Raw genomic sequence first — 21,893 nt, forward strand, 5'->3', positions numbered from 1 at the left:
GACGTTTTCCATTATTTCTGCGATGGACCAATCCGTGATTAGAGATCCATGGATCCAGTCAGCAGACGGCTCCCATCACCCCGAAGCACTCATTCATTCGCTCATTCATTCGCTCATTCATTCAGATCCTCCACATTCAGGGACTGAGTCTGATCACTTCCTGGTTTGAAGCTCCAGACCGGCGGAGGAGCCGTCCAGGAAACGCTGCTGCTGTTCCGGGTGGAGCAGGGTGGAGCAGGGTAGAGCAGGGTGGAGCAGGGTGGAGCAGGGTGGAGTCCAGCTCCTGTCAGACTCTCTGGATGAAGCTGTGGCTCCACGGCCGGTGTGCCGGTTCGAATCCCAGCTCCACGGCAGGCTGCGAACCAGACACGACGACTGACCGCCATCTGACTGATCGACTGGTCCCCGTCCAGCAGGATCAGGGCAGTCCTGAATCCAGAGGGGGGCCTGCTGGATCTGTCTGCGCACCGTGGGGGAGTTCAGCATGAACCCGACTCAGATCCAACCAGGACTGGATGGACAGAAGGTCAAAGTAGGGACAGACGAGACGTGAGGACAAAATGTTTAATTAAAATTAAAAAATACATCGATTCTATTTTCTATCCGGCTGCACTCCAGAGAAAAGTCAAACGGCTTTAAAACAAAAAAATACTTTACAATTGAAACAGAGGGCTGTGTGTGTGTGTGTGTGTGTGTGTGTGTGTGTGTGTGTGTGTGTGTGTGTGTGGAGGCTAATGTTGCGGAGTTGATTGTATTATAAGACGATGAATGTCGAGTTGTTGTCCTGCAGATGAGGGCGGGGCTTGTCCAGTGTGTGTGTGTGCGTGTGTGTGTGCATGTGTGTGTGTGTGTGTGTGCGTGTGCATCAGTACAGGGCGTCTGTGTTGCTGCTCCGAGGCCTCTTGATCTTCTCAATGTTCTTCAGGATCATGTCGTGTAGCGTGACCTGAGGAGGAAGCAGAGCAGAACCTGATGGAGGACGGATGGTGGATGGATGGAGGATGGATGGTGGATGGATGGATGGAGGATGGATGGATGGATGGATGGATGGATGGTGGATGGATGGAGGATGGATGGTGGATGGATGGTGGATGGATGAATGGTGGATGGATGGTGGATGGATGGAGGATGGATGGAGGATGGATGGTGGATGGATGGTGGATGGATGGAGGATGGATGGTGGATGGATGGAGGATGGATGGATGGATGGAGGATGGAGGATGAATGGTGGATGGATGGAGGATGGATGGTGGACGGATGGTGGATGGATGGATGGAGGATGAATGGTGGATGGATGGTGGATGGATGGTGGATGGATGGAGGATGGATGGAGGATGGATGGTGAATGGATGGAGGATGGATGGTGGATGGATGGAGGATGGATGGTGAATGGATGGATGGATGGATGGTGGATGGATGGTGGATGGATGGTGGATGGATGGAGGATGAATGGTGGATGGATGGAGGATGGATGGTGGATGGAGGATGGATGGATGGATGGATGGTGGATGGATGGATGGATGGATGGATGGAGGATGGATGGATGGATGGTGGATGGATGATGATGGATGGTGAATGGATGGAGGATGGATGGTGATGGATGGTGGATGGATGGAGGATGGATGGTGGATGGATGGTGGATGGATGGATGGATGGAAGATGGAGGATGAATGGTGGATGGATGGTGGATGGATGGTGGATGGATGGAGGATGGATGGTGGATGGATGGTGGATGGATGGATGGAGGATGAATGGTGGATGGATGGTGGATGGATGGTGGATGGATGGAGGATGGATGGAGGATGGATGGTGAATGGATGGAGGATGCATGGTGGATGGATGGAGGATGGATGGTGAATGGATGGATGGATGGATGGTGGATGGATGGTGGATGGATGGTGGATGGATGGATGGATGAATGGTGGATGGATGGATGGATGGATGGTGGATGGAGGATGGATGGATGGATGGATGGTGGATGGATGGATGGATGGATGGATGGATGGATGGATGGATGGATGGATGGTGGATGGATGGATGATGGATGGTGAATGGATGGAGGATGGATGGTGGATGGATGGTGGATGGATGGAAGGATGGAGGATGGATGGAGGGATGGATTGAGGATGGATGGCGGATGGGTGGAGGATGGATGGATGGATGGAGGATGGATGGTGGAAGGATGGTGGATGGAGGGTGGATGGTGATGGATGGAGGATGGATGGAGGATGGATGGTGGATGGATGGTGGATGGATGGTGGATGGATGGTGGATGGATGGAGGATGGATGGTGGATGGATGGATGGATGGAGGATGGAGGATGAATGGTGGATGGATGGTGGATGGATGGTGGATGGATGGAGGATGGATGGTGGATGGATGGTGGATGGATGGATGGAGGATGAATGGTGGATGGATGGTGGATGGATGGTGGATGGATGGAGGATGAATGGTGGATGGATGGTGGATGGATGGTGGATGGATGGAGGATGGATGGAGGATGGATGGAGGATGGATGGTGAATGGATGGAGGATGGATGGTGGATGGATGGAGGATGGGTGGTGAATGGATGGATGGATGGATGGTGGATGGATGGTGGATGGATGGAGGATGAATGGTGGATGGATGGAGGATGGATGGTGGATGGAGGATGGATGGATGGATGGATGGTGGATGGATGGATGGATGGATGGGATGGATGGTGGATGGATGGATGATGGATGGTGAATGGATGGAGGATGGATGGTGGATGGATGGTGGATGGATGGAAGGATGGAGGATGGATGGAGGGATGGATTGAGGATGGATGGTGGATGGGTGGAGGATGGATGGATGGATGGAGGATGGATGGTGGAAGGATGGTGGATGGATGGTGGATGGATGGTGGATGGAGGATGGATGGTGGAAGGATGGTGGATGGATGGTGGATGGATGGTAGATGGATGGAGGATGGATGGTGGATGGATGGTGGATGGATGGATGGAGGATGAATGGTGGATGGATGGTGGATGGATGGTGGATGGATGGAGGATGGATGGAGGATGGATGGAGGATGGATGGGAATGGATGGAGGATGGATGGTGGATGGATGGAGGATGGGTGGTGAATGGATGGATGGATGGATGGTGGATGGATGGTGGATGGATGGAGGATGAATGGTGGATGGATGGAGGATGGATGGTGGATGGAGGATGGATGGATGGATGGATGGTGGATGGATGGATGGATGGATGGATGGATGGATGGTGGATGGATGGATGATGGATGGTGAATGGATGGAGGATGGATGGTGGATGGATGGTGGATGGATGGAAGGATGGAGGATGGATGGAGGATGGATGGTGGATGGATGGATGGAGGATGAATGGTGGATGGATGGTGGATGGATGGTGGATGGATGGAGGATGGAGGATGGATGGAGGATGGATGGTGAATGGATGGAGGATGGATGGTGGATGGATGGAGGATGGGTGGTGAATGGATGGATGGATGGATGGTGGATGGATGGTGGATGGATGGAGGATGAATGGTGGATGGATGGAGGATGGATGGTGGATGGAGGATGAATGGATGGATGGATGGTGGATGGATGGATGGATGGATGGATGGATGGTGGATGGATGGATGATGGATGGTGAATGGATGGAGGATGGATGGTGGATGGATGGTGGATGGATGGAAGGATGGAGGATGGATGGAGGGATGGATTGAGGATGGATGGTGGATGGGTGGAGGATGGATGGATGGATGGAGGATGGATGGTGGAAGGATGGTGGATGGATGGTGGATGGATGGTGGATGGAGGATGGATGGTGGAAGGATGGTGGATGGATGGTGGATGGATGGTAGATGGATGGAGGATGGATGGAGGATGGATGGAGGATGGATGGAGGATGGATGCGTACGTATTGGTTCCTGAGCTCGGACACGATGATCTTCAGGCTGATGTACTCCTTCTCGTCGATCTCGGTGACGGTGCGCCGGTAGTCCTCCTGTTCCAGAGACAACATGACCCGGATCAGAGCTGGACGGCGGTCTCCCCGGGGGTCCGGGTCTGGGGGGGGGGGGGGTCCGGGTGTCCCGGGCGCTGGACGGGTTTTACTCACCACATGAGGGTACTTGGCTATTTTGGAGACCAGCTTGGCTCTGGTGATGTAGTATCTGCAGGTGGAGAAAGGCAGACTGTCAAACCACAGCGCCGGGGGGCGGGGCTCCGCCGGGGGGCGGGGCTACGCCAGGTACTGAGTCCGGACCTGGAGATCTGGTCCAGGTAGGAGGCGGCCTCTCCCTCCACCGTCCTCAGCTCAGCCACCGTCTCCTCCTGGATGGACACGCCGAAGTTGTTCCCGTCCTCTATCCTGGGGATGAGGAGCTGGACCCACATCTTCACCTGGGGGGGCGGGATGGATGATCGCTCAGCTGATCGCTCAGCGCGTCGCTCAGCTGATCGCTCAGCTGATCGCTCAGCGCGTGGATCAGCTGATCGCTCAGCTGATCGCTCAGCTGATCGCTCAGCGCGTCACTCAGCTGATCGCTCAGCGCGTCGCTCAGCTGATCGGCCGATGGTGAACTCACCGTGTTGCACTTCTCGATCAGCGTCCGGATCTCGGGCTTCACCCTCTCGATCAGCTCCACCAGGTTCCCGTTGCTCTTCATCATCCCGCCCGGCATGACGAACACCTTGGTTCCCGTCACTGACGGAGCAGAGGACAGATCAGGTCCCCGTCCAGGAGGGCGGAGCTCCGCCCCGACCCCCGGGCTCCGCCCACACTCACCCGCGTCGTCTCCGCCCGCGTCGTCCAGCTTCCTCTTCTTGGCGTTTTGCTGTGGAGACACAGGGACAGGCTGTTGGACGCGTCTGTCCTGCGGCCGGACCGCCGCCGCTCCGGGGCTCACCGCTTCCAGACCGTCATGGAGGCTGGACAGCAGGATGGGATCCGGAACCGTCAGGTGGATCTCCGAGTGGATCTCCTTCAGCTCGCTGATGTTGATGCTCGGGTCCTGAGGACATAAGACCAGGGACAGAGTTACCAGGGGACAGCAGAGGACGTCCAGACCTCCCTGTGAGGACGACGACCCACTGGACGATGGACAGAGGCGGGGCCTAGAGAGGACCACTGACTGGGGGCGGGGCTTAGAGAGGACTGACTGGGGCGGGGCTTAGAGAGGACTGACTGGGGCGGGGCTTAGAGAGGACTGACTGGGGGCGGGGCTTAGAGAGGACTGACTGGGGCGGGGCTTAGAGAGGACTGACTGGGGCGGGGCTTAGAGAGGACTGACTGGGGCGGGGCTTAGAGAGGACTGACTGGGGCGGGGTTTAGAGAGGACTGACTGGGGCGGGGCTTAGAGAGGACTGACTGGGGCGGGGTTTAGAGAGGACTGACTGGGGCGGGGCTTAGAGAGGACTGACTGGGGCGGGGCTTAGAGAGGACTGACTGGGGCGGGGCTTAGAGAGGACTGACTGGGGCGGGGCTTAGAGAGGACTGACTGGGGCGGGGTTTGCAGTGGAGGAATCATAAGAGGTGAAGGTGTGTGAAGCCCCGCCTCCGGCGGGTGGAGGTCAGCGGCTCCGTGGTCCAGTACAGGTGGAAACCGTCTGATTGGTTCATGACTCCTGTCCAGCTGGAGCTGGTTTTTGAAAGCTCTAGAAACAGATTCAGGTCCTCCGGTTTCCTGACCCACCTTGAGAAAGTGATCCAGCTCCAGTAACTTCTTGGGGAAAGAAATTTGCGACTAGATCCTCTGCCTGCAGTGGAAACAGACACAGGTTTAATCCAGGAGAACAGCTGGAGTCAGTCTGCTGCAGAAGAATCCACCAACCTCTGCCGTGATTCGTTCCCTGAAAGCATCGACCTGCGAGAGCAAACGAGAGACGTCAGAGAGGCAGCAGCAACCCTTCCTTCAACCCGGACCCCAGTCTAACCCTGACCCTCTGACCCCAGTCTACCCCCGATCCTAACCCTGACCCTCAGTCTGACCCTCTAACCTCCTCAGAAGATGCAGGATAAATCACAGTAGATCCATTCTGTTGTTTCTCCACCCTGCAGTGACCAGCGTCGCCCCAGTGGACGGTCGGTTTCCTGGTCCTACTGGACATGCGGTGGACGGTCTGTTTCCTGGTCTTAGTGGACATGCGGTGGACGGTCGGTTTCCTGGTCCTACTGGACATGCGGTGGACGGTCTGTTTCCTGGTCTTAGTGGACATGTGGTGGACGGTCGGTTTCCTGGTCCTACTGGACATGCGGTGGACGGTCTGTTTCCTGGTCTTAGTGGACATGCGGTGGACGGTCGGTTTCCTGGTCCTACTGGACATGCGGTGGACGGTCTGTTTCCTGGTCTTAGTGGACATGCGGTGGACGGTCGGTTTCCTGGTCCTACTGGACATGCGGTGGACGGTCTGTTTCCTGGTCTTAGTGGACATGCGGTGGACGGTCGGTTTCCTGGTCCTACTGGACATGCGGTGGACGGTCTGTTTCCTGGTCTTAGTGGACATGCGGTGGACGGTCTGTTTCCTGGTCCTAGTGGACATGCGGTGGACGGTCTGTTTCCTGGTCTTAGTGGACATGCGGTGGACGGTCTGTTTCCTGGTCTTAGTGGACATGCGGTGGACGGTCTGTTTCCTGGTCTTAGTAGACATGCGGTGGACGGTCTGTTTCCTGGTCTTAGTGGACATGCGGTGGACGGTCTGTTTCCTGGTCTTACTGGACATGCGGTGGATGGTCTGTTTCCTAGTCTTAGTGGACATGCGGTGGACGGTCTGCTTCCTGGTCTTACTGGACATGCGGTGGACGGTCTGTTTCCTGGTCTTAGTGGACATGCGGTGGACGGTCGGTTTCCTGGTCCTACTGGACATGCGGTGGACGGTCTGTTTCCTGGTCTTAGTGGACATGCGGTGGACGGTCTGTTTCCTGGTCTTAGTGGACATGCGGTGGACGGTCTGTTTCCTGGTCTTAGTGGACATGCGGTGGACGGTCTCTGGGGTCTGGCAGTTGGAACCTGGTCATGACAGCAGAAGCTCCAGCGCTCTGAACCGCTCCTGTTTTCCATGTCAGGACTAGACCAGCTCCAATCAGGACTAGACCACCACCAGGACCCTGAGGAGCCAGCAGAACCCGGCGAGTCCAGCTGGATCCGAGTGACCTCCAGACCAGCTCCAGACCCCGCCCACAGCACCGCGGAGAACAACGTTCTAACAACGGCTCCGTGGAGACGCTCAGGTGCTGTGTCCATGCAGACCGAGAGGACCGGTCCTGGTCCTGGACCCAGCCCTGATCCTAATGGTCCCAGAACCTGACCCAGCCCTGATCCTCCTGGTCCCTGACCCAGCCCTGATCCTCCTGGTCCCTGACCCAGCCCAGAGCTTCATGGTCCTGGACCCAGCCCAGAGCTTCATGGTCCCGGACCCAGCCCAGAGCTTCATGGTCCCGGACCCAGCCCAGAGCTTCATGGTCCCGGACCCAGCCCAGCTTGTCCTGGTCCCGGACCCAGCCCAGCTCCTCCGGGCCCTGACGCTGCTGGTCCAGCCGGACTTGGTGAAGCTGTGTTTCCAGGGTGGGAGCGTGAAGCCGTGCAGGACGCAGCAGCTGCAGAGGCCGCGGCTCGGACTGCGGCTGATCAGCGGCTGTCTGGGTTTAACAACGTGGAGGTTTTAATGTTTACTTCGAGTCAACAGAGAAGCAGCTGCAGTGAAAGGATTCCAGAGGAAGCGGGTCTGTTTGGCTCCTGAGAAATGCTTCCCAGCTCCACCTCTGCAGCTGGAAAGCAGACAATTCAACATGCACTGAAGCAGACATGCACACGCGTTCCGTGCATGTGTCTGGGCGGAATAGAGGCTGAATTCCTGGAGAAGCTCCTCAACTGAACTGAGAGATGCGGGGAGCGATAAGCACTGTCCGGTGATTCAGCTGTTAGCTAGCTCCGGCCTCCTGCGGGACATGTGCTCCTCTCCCTAAACACACTCGAACACACACTCCTAAAGCTCGCCTCACTCCGTCCCGCCCGGCGAATCACGCTCCCGGCACCGGACAGCCGCTTCACGGTTCGACGGGAGTTTACAGTCCGGCGGGAGAGAAGCCGGTTAGCCGCGGCTAGCCGCTACTAGCCCGACATGCTAACGTGGCTAACGGGCTAGCAGGCGGCAGAGCCACAAAAACACGTCGCGGAACGGAAACGCTTCCCCGAAACACGGAGCGGTACCTTGGTTTTGATTTCATTGTCCACCTTGAGGAGTGAAGACATCTTCTGGGATCAGATAAGCCGAGTAAGATTGTCCCGAAAACATTAAATTCAGCGGCAAAACGTGTGGCTTGAGGACCTGTCAGCCACACGGTGATGACGACATCCACATGCGACCGGGCCGCCACGATACCACGTGGGTCAAGATAGATTAGAATAGAATAGAATAGAATAGAGCGAAACAAAACAGAACATAAAATAGAAATGATTTATTCATCTGAGAGGGTGATTCTTGTAAAGTAGGTCCACGCCGGAAACAACACAAAATAAATGTTATATGAGTTAATATGACAGGACAAAGTTTAAAAAAAGTATTATTTGTTATAGAAGAATAAAACTACCCTTAAGATGATTGTTTTCAGTGGTATTCTTTGAGGGAGGGGGTTAAAGATGAAGCATTTATTTAATTTCTGTTACAAAAGTACTCAGTTTAAGAGTAAACAGCAAGAGATAAACTAGTGGTGTGTCAGGCTAAAGAAAAAGATGGCTACATCACAATGAAAACATGAGAGTACCAGGCCATCAGTTACATGGAATGTGGCTTCATTGCAGGAACTTAGAGAAGAATTCATCTTTAGAGGTGAACAAATAGCTTTGGGCAAAGACAGCTGATGTGACATCGACAAACGCATGAGACATAAATCAAACAGAAATGAATTGAGTTGGATTAAATTGAACAGTCATGCACGAAGAACTCCAGGAATATCGGTCAGGACTGAACTGGGGAATTAAACGTGTTTAAGAAATGTCGCTTTGTTTCAGCGGTTTCTGAAAAAATCCTTCTGCCGACTGAAACGGAGCGGCAGTACCCCCCTTCGCCGCAGAGGGCGCTGTGCCTGCTGAACTTTGTTTACCTCCTGCCAGGAAACGGGGCGCCGAAGAAGCGGCGGTGACGTCACCGTATTTTTCCAGACGATGTAAACAAGAAAAGACAGTCGAGGACAAAACGGATCAGATGAGCCCGGTTCCTCTGCTCTAGGCGGCCGCCATGGGGCTCCCCGTGACCATTAAAGTCAACTTCCGCGGGAACGTGAAGAGGTTTCTGGCCCAGGACTTGGACAAGCTGGAGTGGGAGTCTGTTGAAGCCTGGGTGAGCAGCTAGCCTAGCCTAGCCTAGCCTAGCCTGGCCTAGCCTAGCTTAGCCTAGCCTAGCCTAGCCTAGCCTAGCGGAGCGGGTCGTTCAGGTGGCGCAGTTTAGAGGAAAAAGGCCCGGAGGAGCCAGACGAGGCCCGGACACGGAGAACCGGCTGAAGCACAGCGGGGGCCGAGCCGGTCTGGACTCGGGTGGTGGATTTAGACCCAGATAGACGGTGTCAGGGTGAAAACGACCTGAGCGCTCAGACGTGACTTGTTTCTTCAGTCTGGAGTTCCTGTCCCTGCTGTTTGATGGATGACAGTGAAAACATGCAGACGGTCTGAACTCTCCGTCCTGACCTCTTTCAGATCAAAGCGTCGTTTGGGATCAACCACTTCCAGGTGAAATACTTTGACGAGGACAACGAGGAGGTGAGGAGCCGGTCGTGACTCTGTTACTCCGCTTCATTTGAGCGTCCGCAGGGTTAAATCTGCTGTCTTTTCCTTTTCATGGCAGGTTTGCATCAACAGTCAAGGTGAGACGTGGTTTTCTGACACTGCTGAGGAGGAGGGCTCATGGATCAGTTCCTCCAACCAGTCATCAATTCATTACAAGTCATGTCAAAACACTCATTTTAAGTCAGATGGCAGGTGTTTGACCACTAGCTGAAGGAACCAGAGAGAGAAGGAAATGAAACGGGTCAAAGTCCGAATGACAGCTGTGAGCAAACAGAGGAGATACGACCAGAGTGTGAAGAGCAGCGACAGGAGATACGACCAGAGTGTGAAGAGCAGCGACAGAGGAGATACGACCAGAGTGTGAAGAGCAGCGACAGGAGATACGACCAGAGTGTGAAGAGCAGCGACAGAGGAGATACGACCAGAGTGTGAAGAGCAGCGACAGGAGATACGACCAGAGTGTGAAGAGCAGCGACAGGAGATACGACCAGAGTGTGAAGAGCAGCGACAGGAGATACGACCAGAGTGTGAAGAGCAGCGACAGTCACGGACTCAGATGAAGCATTTTAATGATCTGTGTTTCTCTTTTCCAGACGAGTATGAAGAAGCCATCAAGGTATGGATCCCTGCCGAACGCTCTCTGTGTTGTAGTGAAGAAAGATTTCCACAGAAGTCAGAAGGTGTGTGTGTGTGTGTGTGTGTGTGTGTGTGTGTGTGTGTGTGTGTGTGTGTGTGTGTGTGTGTGTGTGCTCAGAGTGCAGAGCAGCAGGGGAACCAGCTCCACATGAACGTGTACAAGATGAAGGGGCAGGCCTGCGGCGGTCCGCTGAAGACGGAGGTGAAGGAGCTGAAGGGGGACCTGCGGCCCGCCCCGCCCTACCCGTCCCGGGTCAAGACGGTGGACAAAGGGACGCAGGTGACCCCGGAGCGCGAGGCGGTAAGGGGACCCCCCCCACCCCACCCCCACCGCTCAGCCGGAACGCTCCGTCACCGCCGCCCTGTCTGCTGCAGGTCGCCATGAAGGACGGCCGGGCGGCCAAGCCCGAGGACGAGCCCCCTCCCATGTGGTTCCGGTCCTACATGGAGAAGGTGAAGTGTCCCGGGGGGAGGGGGGACCCGCCGGGTCCTGGTCTGAGTGACCGTCCTGACCCGGCGTCTCCGTCCCCCCAGTTCAAGGACGAGGTGGTGAAGGAGGTGGTGGAGAGGATGTGCACGGACTTCTCGGGGCAGTGCTGCACGCACAAGGCGAGCGAGGGGCCGGGCGAGGCGAGCGAGGGGCCGGGCGAGGCGGCCGGCGGCGGCCCGCCGGGGCCCCGGCCCGGCCCCTCCGCCCCCCCCGGGTCCCTGGGGTACACCCCCAGCTGCAGCAGCTGCCACAAGCTGACGTCCGACGGAGCGTACAAGTGCAGGTCAGCCCGCGTCCGTCCCCGTCCCGTCCCGTCCTGTCCCCGTCCCGTCCCGTCCTGTCCCCGTCCTGTCCCTGTCCCCATCCCGTCCCATCCTGTCCTGTCCTGTCCCCATCCCGTCCCTGTCCCTGTCCCTGTCCCCGTCCCGTCCTGTCCCCGTCCCGTCCCGTCCTGTCCCCATCCTGTCCCTGTCCCCATCCCGTCCCATCCTGTCCTGTGCTGTCCCCATCCCGTCCCTGTCCCTGTCCCTGTCCCCATCCCGTCCCTGTCCCCGTCCTGTCCTGTCCCCATCCTGTCCCTGTCCCTGTCCCTGTCCCCGTCCCATCCTGTCCTGTCCTGTCCCTGTCCCTGTCCCTGTCCCTGTCCCCGTCCCATCCCATCCTGTCCTGTCCTGTCCTGTCCTGTCCCTGTCCCCGTCCCATCCCGTCCCCATCCTGTCCTGTCCTGTCCCCATCCCGTTCCTGTCCCTGTCCTCGTCCCATCCTGTCCTGTCCTGTCCTGTCCTGTCCTGTCCCTGTCCCCATCCTGTCCCCATCCCGTCCTGTCCTGTCCCCGTCCCGTCCCTTCCTGTCCCCGTCCCGTCCCTTCCTGTCCCCGTCCCGCCCCGCCCCGCCCCGTCCCCGCTGCGTCCCTGGCGTGACGCCCTGCTGTCTCCCGCCAGCGTGTGTCCGTCCTGCATCCTGTGCGAGACGTGCCGGCACAGCCACGACCCCAGCCACAGCCTGGTGAGAACCAAGACGCCGCTGTCCATCCCCGAGCACGGCATGTCGGGGGAGTCGAGGTAAACGTCCCCCGCCGGGACCCGTCTCTGCCTCCGCCGCAGGACGGGCCGCCGTCCGTCCCCGGACCGCGTCTGTCCGTCGCGGCCGCGCGGGGACGTGAAATAAACCTCTGACGGGCGACAAACGGGTGTCCTGATGGCGTTTCAAACCAGGTTCCCGCGGCGAGGCGACCGGACGGTGCGCAAGGCGGAGCGGCAGCGTCTGAAGGCGGAGCGGCGGCAGCTCCGCGCCGAGGTGAAGGAGATCAAGAAGAAGCTGCGGCTGGAGAAGAGGGGGCTGCAGTGGAGCGGGCCCCCCGCCTCCGGCCCCGCCGCCGCCACGGACACGGCCTCCGCCTCCACCCAGGCCCCCGCCCCGCCCCCTCCCGCCGCCTCAGACTCGGGCCCCGCCCCGGCCCCGGCCCCGGCCCCCGCCCCGGCCCCGGCCCCTGACCCCCAGGCCTCCAGTCCAGAGTAAGCGCCGCCTCGGGGGGCGTCCGCCGGTGCCGGGCCCCTCAGACCCCGCATGGATGCAAAAGTCTTTTTTTTCCAAGAAAAGAATCCGAATAAGCCATCTTTGTAATCTAGTCTGTCTGAGTGTGTCGCTGCTGCTCGGTGCAGAACGCTGGAACTACCTCAGTGTCACCCCGCCGCCGCCGCTTCCTAGGTTTTCTAACAAAAACGCAAAAAAAAAAAAAAAAAAAGATGCACAAAGAATCTGAGCTCCTGCTTTTTTGATTCGTAGAGGAGAAGAGATGGTATTTTGAGAAACCGGCTGTTTTCAGCGATGCTCTGTACGTTGAAACCAGGGGTCCCGGGGTCCGGCTCTCGTCCGGGGTGTCCTCTATGGCCGCCTTGTTTCTGGACGAGAACCTGCCGGACGGCACCCGTCTGCAGCCCGGCGCCGCCTTCGTCAAGTACTGGAAGATGAGGAACTCGGGCAGCGTCGGCTGGACCGCAGAGACCAAGGTACCCGCCCCCCCCCCCCCCCCCCCCCCCCCCCCCGTCCCCCCCGCCCGCCCGGAGGACACGCTCCGCCCCGCTTCAGCTCCACCCGAGCTCCTCCCACTAACACCCGCCTCCAGCGGCGTCTGTCCGCAGCCACTCCTGCCTGAGTGTGGGTGTGTGTGGGGGTGTGGGTGTGTGTGTCTTGGTGTGTGTGGGGGTGTGTGTCGGTGTGTGTGGGTGTGTGTGCGCTCCCCCCACCCCCCTTTATTCTTTCAGTTGTGTGACTTTGGTTGTGTGTGTCTTTGTGTCTTCTTTTTCGCATGTGTTTTCCTATTTTGTGTGTGTGTGAATGTGTGTGTGTGTGTGTGTGTGTGTGTGTGTGTGTGTGTGTGTGTGTGTGTGTGTGTGTGGTGTGTGTGTGTGTGTGTGTGTGTGTGTACGCAGCTGGTGTTCATGTGGGGGAACCTGGGCCTGGCGTCGGAGGAGAGGCGGGAGGTGGCGGTGCCGCCGCTGCGGCCGGGCCAGGTGGGCGTGGTCAGCGTGGCGCTGGCGGCGCCGCGGGCGGAGGGCAGCTACACCTCCCACTGGCGCCTGGCGCACCGCGGCCGCCAGTTCGGCCCCCGGGTGTGGTGCAGCGTCGTGGTCGACCCCGCCGCCGGCCGCCGCCGCCCCGGGCCCGCCGGAGAACCACGGGCAAGTCCGCCGCGCACCCGTCCGCACGCACACACGGCAGGGACACGTCTGGGTCACGGGTTCGAATCCCAGCAGGGCGGGGCTGGAGGCGGGGCTGGAGGCGGGGCTGCAGGCGGGGCACCTTCTGGGCGCAGAGGAAAACATGCAAACTCCACAGGGAAAAGCCCCAAATGCACATCAGTCCATCAGGGTGTTTACTGATCATCAGTCCATGACTTTCATCTTATTCTGATGAAGCCCCTCCCCCAATCCCTCCAAGCCCCTCCCCCAATCCCTCCAAGCCCCTCCCCCAGTCCCTCCAAGCCCCCCCTCCAAACCGAGTAGCACAACGATCCAGAAAAACCCCGACACTGGAAGGAAACCTGTTCAGTCCAGGGGTCCCTGAGGGGGCGTGGCTTCCAGGGGTCCCTGAGGGGGCGTGGCTTCCAGGGGTCCCTGAGGGGGCGTGGCTTCCACTCCTGTGCAGTTTGCATGTTCTGTGAGTTTCCTGAACACTTCCGTCCAGACGGGAGGAGTCTGGTCAGCGATGGATGATGAACCGGTTCAGTGATGAAGAAGAACCTTAGTGACTGAGAAAGTGATCAGATGGTCACGGATAAAGCACAGGGACAGCTGGAGCGCCGCCGCCGCCAGCGTGACGCCGCCGGCGTGACGCCGCTCCTCTTTGTGCTGCAGAAGGAGGAGGAGGAGTTCAGGACGGAGGACGGCGACCCCGGCCTGTTGGCGGACTTCCAGCACGGCGACCTCTTCTTCCCCTCCGACGACCTTCTGACCCCGCAGGTGCCGCAGCCGCTCTACCGCCGTAGCTCTACGCTGCAGACCGGCCAATCAGAGAGTGTGATCATGGTCCCTCCCTCTGTCCCCCAGGACCTGCTGTCCTTCCAGCTGCTGGACATCAATATAGTTCAGGAGCTGGACAAGGTTCCCAACAACACCCCTGCTGGTGAGTAATCCCTCAGTCCTGACTCACAGGCTGCTCTGTTGCTCAAGACATGGGTTTATGCCCTCAGTAAGGACTCACAGGCTGCTCTGCTGTACTAGACATGGGTTTAGCGCCCTAAGTGTAGACTGGCAGGCTGCTCCGTTGTGACGTCTTGGGTTTTGGTGCCCTCAGTCCTGACTCAATGGTTCCTCTGCGTGACAGGGATATTGGTTTCATGCCCTCAGTCATGACTCGCAGGCGCCTCCAGGAGGGTTGGGCGGTATGAACAAAATCTTATATCACTGTATCACAAATGTCACATCACGATAACGGTGTACATCACGGTATTATTTTTCCTCTGTAAATTCAAATAATGGCTTAAAAATAACCAAACTGTCACATTTGCTCATTTTCCTCTTTTATTTTTTAAACTCTGGTTTATATAACTTCACTTAAAAACAAAACAAAAAAAATCACAACATGAAATAAAGAAAGAGCTGAGTTTTTAGTGTCACTGTTGGAGCCGCTCGTCTCTGCGTCCGCCATCATGGCTCCACCCCTCCTGGAGACGCTGGTGTTGTTGGCGAGCGCACCCTGTGCTGACCTGACCAATGAAACGCAGCGAACAAACCCCGCACCACGTCGGGACGCGCTGTGAAAAAACACCCAAACGGCTGCGCTGCGGCGGTCCTGTCAGCGAGCAGACGACTGTCCACCGACCCGGAGAGCTGCAGGCGTCTGCTGGCTCTCCGGTGTCGACGCTACGGCAACATTTCGGCCGGTACACACTTTGACACCGTAACCCCGCCCAGCCCGAGGCTCCAGCGTGACACTGGGTTTATGGCCCTCGGTCTTGACTTGCAGGCGTCCAGCGGGAAGGAGCTGAGCATCAAACAGGGCGACTCAGCAGGACGTCAGGAGCGACTGGATTCCTCCCAGAGCGCCTGTGTCCATCAGCTGGTCTCTTCCTGTTTCAGATCTGACTCCCTGCATGTCTCCTCTTCCTCCCGACGCGGCGGCGGCGGCGCCGGACCGGGGCGGCGGCCCGCGGGCCAAACCGGACGGCGAGGCGTCCGGAGTGAGGACGCTGTTCGGTGAGCTGGAGCGCCGCTCCCGGGTGGAGTTACACCACGTCCGGGGGGGAGGGGGGAGGGGGGAGGGGCCAGTCCTCTCAGCACTTCCTGTTTCACCCTCAGGCCTGAAGCCGCGGGCTCCCAGGGAGGCCACGGAGCCGCCGGCGCCAGACGACGAGCGGGAGGACGAGATCAGCGGCGCTCAGTTCCTGTGTGAGACGGTGATCCGGTCCCTGGCCCTGGACCAGGAGCCGGACCACCGGCCGGTCCGCCGGGCGCCCCGGGCGCCCCGGGCGGAGGCGGAGAACAGGCAGGACGGCAGCGGAGAGGCGTCGCCCGGCAGGCCGGGTCAGTGAGGCTGAGCGGACCCCGGTTCGAGTCCCAGACGGAGCCGCCGGCGGTCCAGACGACTGACCTTCAACACCGTCTGTTTCAGACCTGCAGCCCGGGTCAGAGGTCAGCCAGCAGCTGGAGGACACGTCCCATGATGCACCAGGAGAGCCGGCAGCCAGACCAGACGACTGGGACGAGGTCAGAGGTCACGCTGCCGAAGTGGTCTTCCTCCTCCTCCTCCTCCTCCTCCTCCTCCTCTTCCTCCTCCTCTTCCTCCTCCTCCTCTTACTCTTCTTCCTCTTCCTCTTCCTCCTCCTCCTCCTCCTCTTCCTCCTCCTCTTCCTCCTCCTCCTCCTCACGTCTGTCTGTCCTGTCTCAGGTCAGCAGTCAGTCGTCCTCCTCGTCCTCCAGTGAGGACTACATCATCGTCCTCCCGGACTGTTTTGACACCACCCGTCCTCTGGGGGAGTCCATGTACAGCTCCGCCCTGTCGCAGCCAGACGCCGCCGCCGCCGCCAGGCCGAGCGAGGAGGAGCGGCAGGAGTCCGGGTCCCAGGAGGAGGCGCTGAGGGAGGAGCCTGTCCCCCCCGTCCCCCCTGTCTCCCCCGTCCCCCCTGTCCACGGCAGCGTCAGCCACATGCTGTGCGCTTCCCAGACTCTGGACGCCGTCACCCTCACCCCCGAGGTGGTGCCTCCGCCCGCCCTGCCCCGCCCCCTGCTGCCTCCGCCCGCCCTGCCCCGCCCCCTGCTGCCTCCGCCCGCCCTGCCCCGCCCCCTGCTGCCTCCGCCCGCCCTCTACTCCCCCAGGTGAGAGTTCAGCCGTTTAGACCAAAACGTCCAGGAATGAAAACACGAGGAAATTTTGCTGTGTGTGTGTGTGTGTGTGTGTGTGTGTGTGTGTGTGTGTGTGTGTGTGTGTGTGTGTGTGTGTGTGTGTGTGTGTGTGTGTGTGTGTGTGTGATTCCTCCACAATCACTGTGAGCTCTGAGCTGAGATCAGCCAGGACAGAGCCAGCAGGGGTGTGTGTTGCCATGGAGACCGGCTGCTCTCAGCAGGGTGTGTGTTGCCATGGAGACCGGCTGCTCTCAGCAGGGTGTGTGTTGCCATGGAGACCGGCTGCTCTCAGCAGCCATGACAGTGACTCAGCAGTTTTTCATCCAGTTTGTTTGGTTGAAGAAACGTCGTTTCTCCAGAACCCAGAGGTGAAACGGAATCATTTTTCTTCCACTGTGAGTGTTCATGGATTCATCCTGAGGTTTTCCTGTCTGGAGGTTCATCCATTCATCCATTCATCCATTCATCCACAGCCAGCTGGTAAAGATGTGTGAAGTTTTGGATTCAGGAGAAAATCTCTGAAAGCTTTGGAGCGGGGGGAGAAGGTTCTGCCCTCTGGGGTGGGTTGGGGGGAGAAGGTTCTGCCCTCTGGGGTGGGTTAGGGGGGAGAAGGTTCTGCCCTCTGGGGTGGGTTAGGGGGGAGAAGGTTCTGCCCTCTGGGGTGGGTTAGGGGGGAGAAGGTTCTGCCCTCTGGGGTGGGTTGGGGGGGAGAAGGTTCTGCCCTCTGGGGTGGGTTAGGGGGGAGAAGGTTCTGCCCTCTGGGGTGGGTTAGGGGGGAGAAGGTTCTGCCCTCTGGGGTGGGTTGGGGGGGAGAAGGTTCTGCCCTCTGGGGTGGGTTGGGGGGAGAAGGTTCTGCCCTCTGGGGTGGGTTGGGGGGAGAAGGTTCTGCACACCCCTCAAACAAAAGCAGAGTGAACCGTTTGAGACAGAGATGAAATGAAAGTGTGGAGAGAGTCACAGTGAAAATACCTGCATTTTGATGTATAATTTGTGAAGATTGAGCCAGAAATGTGGCCGTGGTGATAAGAGGGAAACCTTTTCTTGGTTAAAAAGAGAGCCTCTCCCGTCCACTCCCATTATAAACTCCAGAAACAGCTGGAATTCTCTCCACACTTCAGCTCACTGTTTACATTTGGTAGAAGATTTTGAAATGAGCTTTTCACATCTGCATAGAGGACAAACATGGCAGCATTTTGACATTTCAATGACGTCTCTACGTTAGAAAAGTTCCGATTCCGATACCAGTATCAGAAATTGCGCCGATACTGCCGAAAATGCTGCATCGGCATCGGAGAGTCCTGGAGTCCAGACCCCGATCCGAGACCACGTCATTCATTAAATTAGTAATCTTTACTGGTCCGCTCTGTTAGCTCCGTCAGCTCCGTTAGCTCCTTTAGCTCTGTTAGCTCCGTCAGCTCCGTTAGCTCCTTTAGCTCCGTTAGCTTCGTTAGCTCCGTTAGCTCCGTTAGCTCTGTTAGCTCCGTTAGCTCCTTTAGCTCTGTTAGCTCCGTCAGCTCCGTTAGCTCCGTTAGCTCCGTCAGCTCCGTTAGCACTGTTAGCTCTGTTAGCTCCGTTAGCTCCGTTAGCTCCGTTAGCTCTGTTAGCTCCGTTAGCTCCGTTAGCTCCGTTAGCTCCGTTAGCTCTGTTAGCTCCGTTAGCTCCGTTAGCTCTGTTAGCTCCGTTAGCGTTAGCTCTGTTAGCTCCGTTAGCTCCGTTAGCTCCGTTAGCTCTGTTAGCTCTGTTAGCTCCGTTAGCTCCGTTAGCTCCGTTAGCTCTGTTAGCTCCGTTAGCTCCGTTAGCTCCGTTCGCTCCGTTAGCTCCGTTCGCTCCGTTAGCTCCGTTAGCTCTGTTAGCTCTGTTAGCACTGTTAGCTCTGTTAGCACTGACGCTTCGGTCATGTTTTACAGCAGCTAGCATCCTGTTGCTGCACTACCGCCACCTGCTGGCCTCTCTGAGCAGCAGGAACACCAGGAACGCTCAAACACACAGGGACCAAGGAAAAAACGCTTTGGGGAGTTTGTGGTGAGAACGTGACTGAATCACGAGGTTCAGACGTACGATAAGTGAATCTGAGTGACGCAGTCCTTCACCTGGAGCCAGTCGGTCAGAGCGGAGCAGATCCCACAACAGGATCTTTTATTTTAAGGAGGAAGGTTTGGAGGTTTTCAGTTTGTCTCCAGCACACACACACACACACACACACACACACACACACACACACACACACACACACACACACACACACACACACACACACACGCACACACACACAGTTCCAGTGTGACCCCCTCCTGGTCCTGTTCCAGGTCCGAGGCTCTGTACTTGGCTGAGGATCCCGGTCCTCCAGCCTGTGATCCGGACCAGCCCCAGGAGCCCCGAGTCCACCTGAACCGTGAGTCCGGCTCCGTCGTCACGGCAACAGGACCGGGCCCGGGTCCCAGCAGGCGGCCTGGTCCTGGCCCCGGTCCCCCGGCCCCCCTAACCCGCGGCTCCTGTCCCTGCAGTGTCGGGTCTGTCCAGGTCTGCAGGGTCCTGCTCCAGTGCCTTCGAGACCTACACCCCCCGACCGGGCGCCGCCCTGCAGGCCAGGTGAGGTCCGGCGAGGTCCGGCGTCCGTCCGCCGTGCCGTCCTGTCACCGTGGTAACGGCGGCGTTGTGTGCAGCAGGGGCCAGGGGGGCCTGACGGAGGGCCTGGTCAAGGGGGCGCTGTCGGTGGCGGCGTCGGCCTACAAAGCCCTGTTCACCGGACCCGGACCCGGCTGCTCGGTCCAGGTAGGTCCCGGAGCCCCGGCCGCGCCCCGCTCCCCGGTCCCGGTCCTGACGCCCGTGTGTCCTCCCTCCCCGTCCAGCGCGGCGTGGACCCGGCGGCCCGGCGGGACCCGGCGGCCCGGCAGGACCCGGCCCTGATGGCGGTGCTGCTGGAGATGGGCTTCAGAGACCAGCGGCTGAACCAGCAGCTGCTGAGGAAGCACGGATACAGCCTGCTGCACACCGTCAACGAGCTGGTCCAGCGGGCCGAGGACCGGGACCGGGACCGGGACCGGGACCGGGACCACAAGAGCCAGAGCCGCACCCAGAACCCGGCCCTGGACGCCCTGCACTGAGTCCTCATCTGCTGACTCCGCTTCTCTGCTGACTCCGCCCCTCCTCTGCTGACTCCGCCCCTCCTCTCCGACCCCGCCCCTCCTCTGCTGACTCCGCCCCTCCTCCCCTGATTGGACCATCTTCCAGCAGAAGCTCCTGAAAAGGTCGGGGGTCAGACTGAGGTCTCCAGCAGCAGGTGGAACCTCTTTCCGGGTTCTGAGTGGAAGAACACCTGGAACCTCGAACACACCTGGACACATCCTCCTGACAGAGCTTCAGAACCCTGATCTGGAGGTCAAAGGTCACGCTGGTCCTGGTGTTCCTGTGTTCTGTGGAGAACCGTTCCTTTAACTGTTGGAATGTTCCGAGTTCTCGCGGTTGCTCCGCCCTCCAGGAGACACACCTGCACCACAGGTGGAGCGACTCCTCCCGGCCCGCAGCACAGTGCGCAGTTCATGACCTCTGACCTCTGACCCCCCGACCCCCGCCTGCTTCCTCCCCATCAACACTAATTCAGCACATTCCTCCTTCCTTTAGAAAAACCTGTGTGTGTGTGTGTGTGTGTGTGTGTGTGTGTGTGTGTGTGTGTGTGTGTGTGTGTGTGTGTGTGTGTGTGTGTGTGTGTGTGTGTGTGTGTTGTGTGTGTTCCTCTTCTCTGAATCATTAGTTGACCTTCGGTCTGCAGAGCTGATCAGTCCTGAAGCCTCCGTCAATAAAGTCTTTGCACATCAGTCCTCTGGGTTCTGTCCTCTGGGTCCCTGTCCTCTGGGTTCTGTCCTCTGGGTCCCTGTCCTCTGGGTTCTGTCCTCTGGGGTTCTGTCCTCTGGGGTTCTGTCCTCTGGGGTTCTGTCCTCTGGGTTCTGTCCTCTGTGGTTCTGTCCTCTGGGTCCCTGTCCTCTGGGTTCTGTCCTCTGGGGTTCTGTCCTCTGGGTCCCTGTCCTCTGGGGTTCTGTCCTCTGTGCGGAGCCGGACCTGGAGAACCTGCCCCCCTGGAGGACCTGAAGCGTCCCACCAGGGGACGTTTGCTCTGAGCCTGAACCGAGACGGAGGACAGAGGACGGAGACCACAGCAGGGGACGAAGCGTGGAGCTGCAAAACACGAAACCAGTCCATATCCCAGCATGCACCGGGGCTGCTCCATGTCCCAGCATTATTATTTTTTATTTTTATAACAATTGTAGAACACACACACACACAGCACACACACAGCACACACACCACACACACACAGCACACACACACACAGCACACACACACACACGTCATTAGCTTGAGGACGCGGTCTTGTCGCGGGGACAGAGGGTGAAGCTGAGTTTTCTGCTCATTTCCTTCTGGTTTCCTGGTTTTTCACTCGGAACACCTGCTGTGTTTGTTTCGGCGTCACATGACCCTGATCAGCTGACGGTGTGTGAACGCACCTAATATTTGAAACCGGATGTAATGTGATTGGTCTCGCCCGCCACGTGACCCGACAGAGGAGGCGCTGTGATAGGGCGATTTATGCAAAACTTTAACTCGTAATATAAAGTCAACAGATGATTTGTGTGAAAACCAGAGTGAAGCAGCAGGTTGTAGAAACCAGAGACAGAGACCAGGACCCGTCCTGAAACCGGAGCTTTACATGTTTATTTGCACTCTGAATATCGGCGTTTTTGAATGGTTCCAATGAGACCGGGGCTCTTTTTGAAACCAGCATCATCGCCCCCTGCTGGAATCTCTCCGGAATTACATCTTTTTTGCACTTCCGCATTGTAGTCATGTTTTATGAGCGGAGGCGGAGCCTGGCGCTGCATCGCAGGAGAAGAAGAGCAGAAGACGACGACACAAGTCCCTCCTTATAACGATTAAAACAAAAAGTTTCCTAAACCCCCAGGTCCCGACCAGGCGCCTGGCAAAAAGGCCAAAGAAAAGAAAGAAAGTCGGAGGAGGAGAGCGGGAGTTACAGGAAGGTTAACGTCTACAGATATCTACATGTTTCTTTATGGATATCCAGAACTCAGTTTTGACTCGGCGGAATTCGTTGTAGATATCTTAAATCACAGCAACGCCTGGTCAAAATGATGTTGCAGAT

General features: G+C 58.0%; 2 protein-coding genes across 4 annotated transcripts; one reads left to right on the forward strand and one right to left on the reverse strand.

Annotated features, from left to right (window-relative positions):
- Positions 1–549: 549 nt before the first annotated feature.
- Positions 550–8,350, reverse strand: psme3 (proteasome activator subunit 3). The gene is given in 11 exon segments (XM_030087590.1): positions 550–946; positions 3,907–3,993; positions 4,108–4,162; positions 4,255–4,391; positions 4,577–4,695; positions 4,777–4,825; positions 4,898–5,002; positions 5,684–5,722; positions 5,724–5,747; positions 5,822–5,854; positions 8,198–8,350. Coding segments are annotated over 11 exon segments (771 nt in total). The 5' UTR covers positions 8,240–8,350; the 3' UTR covers positions 550–865.
- Positions 8,351–9,117: 767 nt separating this feature from the next.
- nbr1a (NBR1 autophagy cargo receptor a) lies at positions 9,118–21,501 on the forward strand. Of its 3 annotated transcripts, none has more exons than XM_030087592.1 (21): positions 9,118–9,326; positions 9,680–9,742; positions 9,828–9,846; positions 10,363–10,385; positions 10,524–10,706; positions 10,781–10,858; positions 10,940–11,178; positions 11,837–11,956; positions 12,110–12,409; positions 12,745–12,904; positions 13,328–13,576; positions 14,252–14,356; positions 14,444–14,519; positions 15,476–15,592; positions 15,695–15,919; positions 16,008–16,102; positions 16,284–16,711; positions 19,045–19,130; positions 19,243–19,327; positions 19,405–19,510; positions 19,588–21,499. In XM_030087592.1, exons 1-21 carry the CDS (start codon positions 9,225–9,227, stop codon positions 19,840–19,842), a joined length of 3,114 nt encoding a protein of 1,037 aa, XP_029943452.1. In that variant the 5' UTR covers positions 9,118–9,224; the 3' UTR covers positions 19,843–21,499. The 3 variants fall into 3 exon arrangements, with proteins under 3 accessions (XP_029943452.1, XP_029943451.1, XP_029943453.1); XM_030087591.1 differs by having other exon boundaries at positions 19,402–19,510; positions 19,588–21,498; XM_030087593.1 differs by lacking the exon at positions 13,328–13,576 and having other exon boundaries at positions 19,402–19,510; positions 19,588–21,501.
- Positions 21,502–21,893: the final 392 nt, after the last annotated feature.

This window comes from Salarias fasciatus, unplaced genomic scaffold (genome assembly GCF_902148845.1).
Source record: "Salarias fasciatus unplaced genomic scaffold, fSalaFa1.1, whole genome shotgun sequence".
Classification (NCBI taxonomy): domain Eukaryota; kingdom Metazoa; phylum Chordata; class Actinopteri; order Blenniiformes; family Blenniidae; genus Salarias; species Salarias fasciatus.

Coding starts and splice junctions, on each gene's coding strand:
- nbr1a (XM_030087591.1), top strand. CDS start 9,225: ATGGGGCTCCCCGTGACCATTAAAGTCAACTTCCGCGGGAACGTGAAG. Junction 9,327..9,679: donor GGGAGTCTGTTGAAGCCTGG/GTGAGCAGCTAG, acceptor GACCTCTTTCAG/ATCAAAGCGTCGTTTGGGAT. Junction 15,920..16,007: donor GGCGTCGCCCGGCAGGCCGG/GTCAGTGAGGCT, acceptor CGTCTGTTTCAG/ACCTGCAGCCCGGGTCAGAG.